General features: G+C 40.8%; 1 protein-coding gene across 5 annotated transcripts in view; it reads left to right on the forward strand.

Annotated features, from left to right (window-relative positions):
- The window catches only part of BRWD1 (bromodomain and WD repeat domain containing 1), a 76,953-nt gene extending 69,442 nt beyond the window's left edge, over window positions 1-7,511 (forward strand). For all 5 annotated transcript variants that reach the window (XM_061627663.1, XM_061627661.1, XM_061627659.1 and 2 more), the window contains one exon: window positions 1,710-7,511. In XM_061627663.1, coding sequence (XP_061483647.1) covers window positions 1,710-2,752 — 1,043 coding nt within the window. In that variant the 3' untranslated portion in view covers window positions 2,753-7,511. The remainder of the gene's footprint in view (window positions 1-1,709) is intronic.
- Window positions 7,512-9,181: the final 1,670 nt, after the last annotated feature.

Here is a 9,181-nt window from a genome sequence, read left to right on the forward strand (position 1 = left end):
GCAGCTGAAGCTCTGCTCACGGCCGGAGTTCGATTCCAACGGAAGGAGGAAGTTGAATCTCCGGTAAAAGGGGTTGAGGTCCACTCAGCCTTCCAGCCATCCGTGGTCGGTAAAATGAGTACCAGGCATATGCTGGGGGGTAAAGAAAGGCCGGGAAAGGAACTGGCAATCCCACCCCATCTATACAGTCTGCCTAGTAAACGTCGTAAGACATCACCCTAAGAGTCGGAAACGACTTGCACTACAAGTGCGGGGACACCTTTACCTTTTACCCAGCACCCACTTCCCCTCCCCAGTACCAGGAGAAAACAAGAGTTCTCTTTAATGCAAAGCAAACACACAGGCTTATCAGTTTCATCCTAGCAAAGCAAAGTGTACATGCTTATCAGCTTGTCCATAGCAAAGCAAAGATACGGGCTAGTCAGTTTCACCTTAAAACAAAGGCACAGGCTTAAATGTTTGTCCATAGCATAGCAAAGCTGATCAGTTTCACTTCTAAAAAGCCTTCCTTAAAAGCAGCTTCATTCAGGGAGAATTCAGTAACTGAGGTATTGCCATACTTACCTGCCTCCTAAGTTGTCACTGCACACATGTGCATGCGCTCTCTCCCCCGCTCTCTCACTTGCTGTCATGAAGGCCATCCTAGTCTGGCAGCTAGTTTTGAATGGAAAAATTTGCCCAGCATTGCAGGGCTAGTAGAGGCCCCAAAGACAGAGTTGTTGATATGTGGATGTCCTTCATCTGTGTTGGCAAAGGATTGCTTGAATGGTGCCACCACAGAAACGTGTGTCTCTCTCTTTCAAAAGAATAATGCCCCATGGTGCTGGTAGTGGCCAGTCTGCACAAGATAGCCTCACATGAATATGGGCTTGATATTGTTGTGGTTTGTTTCTGTGCAGTCCATATTGAATGCATTTTGGAAATTTTAGTTAAATTCCTTCTCCTTTTGGAAAGTTTTTTCCCATAACTGAAATTAAAGTATTTCAACATTTTCCCCATGATCCCTCCCATCCTGCTGGTCGGCTGAGCAGTGGGAAAGAGGAGGTTGTGAAGTCCCACTGTTGACAAGACACATCCTTCCTCTTCCTTAGTGCTCAGATCAGTCTCTTCCCTTTTGGTTCCAGGCAGGGCTGACAAAAAGGCTTCATTTTCTCAGCGCGCATCACAGAAGCACAGTGAACTGTTCATGAAAAGAGTGATCTCTTCATTGATAGCTCACTTCAGGTGGTGCTGGGAACACAGGCCAGGCGGGAACCTGCTTGAGGTAGAAGCTCCCCATCTCTTGACCAGAGATTGGCACAAGGGAACTGCAAGGTAGGATAAGTGATCAAGGATTAGAATTGGAAAGTTAAGGGAAGGGCCTGCCACACTAATAGTGCAACCCTAGACAGGTCTACTCAGGAGTAAGTCCCACTTACCTCATGGTAAGCGCCATGGGGTTAGCTCCTAGGTAAGTAGGTATGGGACTGAAGCCTTAGATTCTTGAGTACTCGCTGCCTAGACTGTGTAAAGGTGTTTTTTTAAATATATAAAGTTCTCTTAGAACTTTTCAATATTAAAAATATTGTAATGGTGCTTAAATTTCTCAGTTGTACTGCTGTCCTCATATAATATAGTTTGGCTTTGAAGTATTACTCCAGTATATCATTCAAGTGAGCTAATTTCTGTTGAGAATGCAGTATTTTAACATTTAAATTTTTGTCTTGTAGAATCAACCCAAGTGGTGAGGCAAAGTCCAGTAGTACTCAGAAATAGGAAAAAATGCAAGAATTATGCAGAATTGAATAGTGAAACAAAAAATCCCAAAATTCTTAATGGAAAGAAAACTCCACGTCGTAGTGCTACTGTGGCTGCAAATAAAATCAAGCTAATTAATGATGCAAAGGAAGAGTTCTCAGGTTCAGAAGTTGGGTACACTAGAAACAAGTACAGAAAATTGCCACACCGCAATGCCTCTGCCGCTGCCAGAAAGATGATTCTGGATGATGCACCTTCGCTGTCTGAAAGTGAAACAGAACTAAAGGAATGGGAGCTCAAGGAAAAACAGTTTCAGCATCGTTCTTACAGAACTAAAAAATCTAATAGAGAACTAGAACAGAAAAATCTGGTTTCTGAAGCAGAGAGTGTGACAGAACAAAAAAGCAGACACAGCAAGAACCCAAGACGACAATCTCTCAGAACTGTGCATCAAATATTTCCTAAAAGGAAAAAACTTGCGGTAGAATTCTCCGAAGAGGAATCCTCTAGTAGTGTCCTGTCTGAGGAGCAAAGAGATTCAAGCCAGTCACTGCTTCCAGATAACCATGATGTTTCTGAACTGGAAAAAGGGGATAGTGATAAACCTGTAAGGAGTGCAGCAGAGAATGGAAAAAGAGAAAGAAGGCCAGGAAGAAGTGCTTTGTCAAAGCAACCTGGAACTTCAAGGAGCTCAAAATCTGAACCTGATGGCAGTTCCAATTACTCTTCTGGTTCAGAATCTCAAACGGACTCCAAAAATACTGGCAATAGTAGAAAAAGCAAGACAAAAAAGAGGAAAAGGGAAGCCATAGATAAGACTTTAAATGATGGCTTTTCTGAACCTTCCAGAATACCCCAGAGAAGAAAGCGGCTAAAGCTGAATGATGAAAACGATTCTGAGGAATGTGATTATACCAAGTATAAAAGAGGGAATCGACGTTCCAAAATCAGAACTAGGAATGGGGGCAGGAGAACTGTGAGATATGCAGATGAGGAAGATGATTGTGAAATGTAAACTTGACAGGAAGTTCTAGCCTATTTTCCTTTTGCTAGTGATACAAGTAACATGTTGGTTCTTCTCTTCCTATAATTCAGGGAATATATTTATATTTTTCTATGAAAAAGTTAAATGTGGAGGTTCTCCTTTTCGTAATATGACTTGCACATGCCTGACTGTATAGCAGCATTTAGCACATATGCCAAAATGTGCCTCATTGTAGGGGCAATTTTTTTTCTTTAATGATATTTTGCTAAATAAAGTAAACAGTGGGAGGGGGCTGAATAAAAGGTTAAGCAGCATACAGCTTAGAAAGTTGTATGTTTAAATAGTATTATGGTGCTGCAAAGAGACACTAACTAGATTTTACTACATTGGTGTGCTTAAAGAACAGATGAATCTGAAAAACCTGGTGTTTGAGAATGCATGTATCAGTAACAGACTAGTCTCTCACACTACGTATTATAAACAACTCAAAGTGGATACTGATTTAAAAACACACATCAGGTATGATAAATAGTTACCAATTGTAACAACTTGATAAAATGAGTGGTGCTAGAGATTTCTGAACAACAGCTTGAACTATTTGGTAATTAAGAACAAAATACTTACTGATTTCATAAATATGTGGATAAAAGACTTTGCTGCCAGATACAACTTTTGAATATGTGGCTTCCATACTGTAAATTTGAGACCATTAGAATACAGGTGACCACTTGGGCCTAAGATTTTTCTTTGTGTGTGGATGTTTTGTTACAAACAAGCAAAAATATCAGTAAAACTTGTGCTTTGTGATTTTTCCTCAGAATGGATTAAAACTTTGATGCTCAGAGTGCTGGTATTTAAGGTCTTTTGCTAACGTTTGATTCCTGATTCCTTAAGATTTATTTAGTTCATTGATGCACTTAAGCCACCCCACCTCTTTATTTTTTTCAAACTAAAGCACCTTCATGTTGGTGGTGTTTAGGCTGACGCTGTTGAAAACAAAAGTAATTTCACTTCATTGTTGCATATAAAGAATGGGAGTATATAATAATGTAGAACTGCTTAATGATGAGACGTATGAAATTTCCTTTTAAAAAATACCACCCCATTTTTGGTTTACCTTCTCTAGGAGTGTATGTTGTTTAAACATCCTCCCCTTCCTGGGGATGATCTGTTTGCTTTGTGTGATGCTATTTGTTCTAAATCTGTGAAAATTCTACATTAACTATACCGGGTATTTAATTTATCTCTGTGGGTCTCTTGAAATTTTATTTTGAGAACTATTAATTCAGGGTGTTTTGTTTTTTTAAAAGGAACAAAACCCTGAACTCTACTATTTTAGAAAGTTGGTTTTGTCTTCCATGTCTTTTCAAGGTAAAACTCTCCGGATAACATGGTTTGTCTATTAATAAAACTGCTAGTAATCAAAGTTCTTTATTTTTGTATGTTAGAAAATGTGCTTGATATGGATAAAATTGCACATTTCTGTATTTAAATGAAGCTGCTTTGGAGTAGGTTTGTTTGTTTAGGAGCCTTGGAAGTATACATTTGTTTCCAAAGTAAACAATGGTGAAATGATAAAGGGAAGCCCTTAGATTCCTGTAATCTTAAGTGCACTGCTTTGTAAAATGGTTTTTTACTTGCAATTCTGGACTAAAAAGTGAATTTCAGTTGCTTGTCTTCAATGTGTTATAGTAAACTAATACAACATGAAACAAAGTTTCAATCAAAACGTATTTCAAATATCAGAATGGAGACTGAATTTGCCTCTTGGCATACACCAAGTGGAATGTTCCCAAATAAAAGTAAAAATGGGCATTAACAAAAAACATAGGTAATGGTTGCACATTACATTAAAAAGTGAGGGAAAGTGCTCTTCTGCAGTCCCAAAGGGATGCTGTACTCTTTCTACACTGTAGAGCATTCTTTTATGTTGATATTTAAACTTTCAAATGGTGTTCACTCAGCCCTTGAAATGAAGCCACAGCCTGCCTACACCTTGTAATGTTCCTCCCCTGGTACCACCTGTCAGGCTCCCACCCGTGGCTCCCACCAGGGAGAAACGTAGTTTTTATTTTTCTTTAGCTCACCCTAGCACAGATCTCACAAGATCCCACTGCTAGGCAGCACCACCAGCCACTCCCTGTAAACAATACTGCTAGAGACTTCTCCTTGTCTCCCTATGGCTTATTGTTACTTTGTGTCTGGGTGCCCTTGCTGTCCACAACCCACCTGTATCTTTGTCTATAAAGCATACAGCCCTGGGTTGCCCTGGATACTTGATGATACACTATCTCTTCACTACTGCCACCATTTGATACTGTTTCTCCGCCTTGGTAAATACCCTGCCCTCCCTTCTGGTCTGTGAATCCCTAGCCAAGGATCAGGCTTTAGGTAAACCAATAAAAGTATTTATTTGATAACACCAGGAAATAACAAGATTACTTTAGGAATGTTCAACAAGCATATGGTTTCATATAGTGTCACTCTTTATGTTTCCAGTCTTATATATTCTGTCTGAATACCAGCCAAATATAATCCAACCCACAACCAACTCCAATCCACACTCCACAACCAATCGCCAACAACTCCCCCGGACTCAACTGTCATCCTCTCATTTATACCTTCAGCCATTCAAACACTCAGCCAATCATCATCCAACATTCTCCAGCATTCTAGCCCATGTACTCCCCCCTCTTACTCAGTCACTTACCATATATCACTTAATAAACCCGCACTTACCATATTTACAGATATTAAAATACAGAGACATCACACAGCTCTCAAAGACTAAGCATAGGACTGTGACCAGCTAGAGACATTCTAATAGGTAAAACTGTTCTGTAGCTATGGTTACACTCCTTGTTCTACACTGAATGCATCAAGCACTCAAAATAGTGTTGCCCTACATCTTCTAGATAAGTCTCAGGAGTGCACAAGCGTACACAAGCAACTGTCTTTGAAATACCCTGTAAAATGTCTGGCATGTGTTCAGAGTTTCAAGGGAAGGTTCCCTCATTTTCTCTTGTCCCTCAGACTGGTGCAAAATTGTCTTTAAGTTTGTTTGTTTTGTGGGAGGCTGTGCTGTACCAGTGCCCAGTAATCAAGAAAGAAATGAGTTGCCAGCCTAGCTTGTACAGATGTGTTAACCATTGGTTTTAACTGTCAAAAAATGCATTCAAGCTATCCAGCTAGTCTGGTTTATTCTCAGAAAGCTGTTAGAGAGGGAGAACAATTATCTAAGCTACTTCTCTTGATGTGGTATGGAGGGGGGGATACATACAGTAATTCCCTGATCCTAAAAGACTGCCACCATTTCCTTTTTGCTTTTGTCTGTTCGATACAGCAAACATTCAGAACATATAGACCTGAAGAAAGCTAAATAAGCATCAGAAAAGATTGTCACACACCATGTAAACAATAATAAAAGTTGACCCCATATTAAAGGTGGGTGCTAAAGATCTAAAGGTCCCAGGCTATGATCTGAAGGCACATGAGGCCAGCTCCCTGCTGAAGCTAAGCAGGGTCAGGTCTGGTCAGTGCCTGGATGGGAGACGGCCTGGGAACCATATGTAAGCCGCCTTGGGTTTCTATCATGGAAAGAAAGGTGGAGTATAAATGTAATAAAGTTGGCTACCAGGCCTAAAATGGGTGTTCCCTGGCACCCACAGGTGCATTGCCTCCCCCCCCAAAAGGCTTGAAAGAAGCCTATTCTTTACAATTGTTTTCTTGCCAATACTAATTGCCTAGGGCATGTGTCAGAATTGCAATGGGAAGAGTAGCATCCCCACTTTCACTCCAGGCAGATCACCTGGCCCCCAATAATCTTGGTAAAAAGTAAAAACACTTTCTAAGCCTAATTGTTGGAGTGAGTATGTGCATGTGTTATTCCTGCACATGTGGTGTCCACAGATTTCTCCAGTTGGCCAGTTAGCACAGGACCCAAAAGGTTAGTAATCTCTGCTTATATGTTTGTTCACAAGTAAGCCCCACTATTTTTCAGTAGGGCTTACTCCTAGGTTGAGAGTGCATAGCAATGGAGTCTGAGGGCCATACTTCACCAAGAAAAGCGGCCTAATATTAAATGCAGCATACTGGCAGTGCCTACATGTATTCCCAACTCTATTTTAAGAATGGAAGTTGGATTGCCCTCCATTGATGCTTGGGTGTGGTGTCTTAGAATTAGTGCCTGGCTAAAGTTACTGTTTAGACCAATGGGATTGGCCCCTTCCATACTACAAGGTAATTTCCATTCCCAATGGGAAAAGATGGTTATTGATAAAATCTCTAAATTGGGGTTTTCAATTCCCTTTATTCTATCTATGGGCTTTTTGAAAGCCAAAAAACAGATTTTAGAGCGAATTTACGACCTCGATTTCCAACAGCATTTGTTATTAGTTAAAAAGCATAGATATAATGTTAAGCCATGGGCTATGCCGTATTTAACTAATCTAACTATTCCAAAGTATCGGAAGGCGTTACGTGGGCTAGGTTTAACTGTCTGCCTTCTGCTTTATTGGATGGCAGATTTAAGAAATTACCATACAATGATAGATTATGCCCTTGTGGAGATGGTGAGGTTGAGACTATATCACACGTTCTACTTCACTGTTCACTTTATTGTGAGGCCAGGTGCAAGTTTATTCTACCCCTACTTACTCGCTTACCTGACAGGAACAAAACCTGTTACGTGGACTATTTGCTTGCGGATCATAACCCACAAGTAACTCAATTGGTAGCTAAGTTCTGTGTGGCAGCTATTGCCGCTAGAAAGTTATTAATTTCAACAATGCAAGTAGATTAATTGATGGTTTTTAGATATAATCAGTTCCTTATTGTAAATATAGTTGTTTGCTATTTTGTTTTCTTTGGTCTTTGACCGTAATAAACTTGATTCATTCAACATAGAAAGGAATGTTACGAGTGCTTGGGCTAACACCTACTTTGGGTCATTTGGAGTCGAAGGGGTGGCAAGGCCCAGAAGTATTCTGGACTACAATTCCCACACCCCATTTTCTGGCTCGTGCCTTCCTAAATATTGTAAAATGAGGACAAAAAGCAAGGACCATCGTTTGGTACTTTTGGTGGAACGTGAAGACCCTGAATTAAATGTTATCTCATTTTTTGGCAGATTTCCTCATGCCCAGCAGAACAATCCCATTGTTCAATGGCAGCATTAGAAAGCAGAACTAGTTTTTCTGAGTTTCAGCAAGAAATTCACACACCACATGAGATCACCTCATACCCAGCTCCCTCCTTTCCACGTTGATTTGTAAGAGGGAAAGTATTTTAAGAGCAAGGTTTGAGACCCAAGGTGGCGATCTGAGCTCCAACATGTGTAACTGCACTCTCAAGGAACACTGCTCAGGACTGCAGGCCACAGAACAGGGAAGAAGTCTGTCTTGGTGCAAACCTTAAGGCTAAGAGATTTCCTGCTTTTTGGCCAGAGCCCCTTCACATCACTTCAGCTGTATTCCACTGCCCACTCCTGGGCCTAGATAGATAATCTCTGCTACCTGTCATTCCTTATAGTATTAGGGACCTTTTATTTCTTTAGTTATGAATAGGTTAGTGTGTGAATGATTGATGCTGCCATACACCCAGTAATTTTGTAACACTATTTTCTCTCAATAAAAGAAAGCTTTGCTTTAGTCTGGTTTGGATCTGCATTTTTTGGGTTATACACAATATTTAGGCACATTTCAGGGTGAAGTGCTTGGTTTATCCCTAGCAAAAGCCCCATTCTTTCAAATAGGTGTGTTTAATGGAACACGTGGGTGGCAGGTTCACACACTCAGGTTCCCAACAGATAGTAAGTTAACAGAGAAGAGATGTTCACAAAACATGAAACTAAATATTCTATTTATATTTAGAATCTCTTTTAGTTAAAAAGGAGGATGCATGATGTTCAGTACAGTACATTTTACACTCCTAAGTTAAATCTTTCACATTTTGCATATCAACATCTGCTTGAAATTACATTCCAGATTTCCTGAACAAAAGTCCCCTTTTACCCTTCACAGTCTTAGTTGCAGAGACATTGGGAGAGTTCTATTGAACTTTCCTACTGGCTGAACAAAATCCTAGTTTTATTTCAAAGTTCTGCATAATGGTAGACCTAGGACCAATCTTCCCTATGTGTTCATGTGAATAATTCTCCCCCAACTATCTATGGCCATCAGAGGAGCCTGGTACCATAGGGGTTCCTCTTCCCCTCACTAAAGGCTGCAGGGACGGTAGGGAGGAGTTGCTATGGTCTACAGAACTTCCATCTCTGTCACCACGAAACCACTGTGTCTTGGAGCTGGCTGTAAGGGCCTGCACCTGGTGTCAGGCCAAGGAGACAGTAAACTAGGGTTGCTGCTGGTGCACTGTCCACCCTGCTGCCCAGCAGCTTCTCTGACCGAGCTGGCAGAGGCCATCCCAGCTGTGGTGTTGGAGGAGCCCAGAATGATAGTCCTG

This window comes from Rhineura floridana, chromosome 5 (genome assembly GCF_030035675.1).
Source record: "Rhineura floridana isolate rRhiFlo1 chromosome 5, rRhiFlo1.hap2, whole genome shotgun sequence".
Classification (NCBI taxonomy): domain Eukaryota; kingdom Metazoa; phylum Chordata; class Lepidosauria; order Squamata; family Rhineuridae; genus Rhineura; species Rhineura floridana.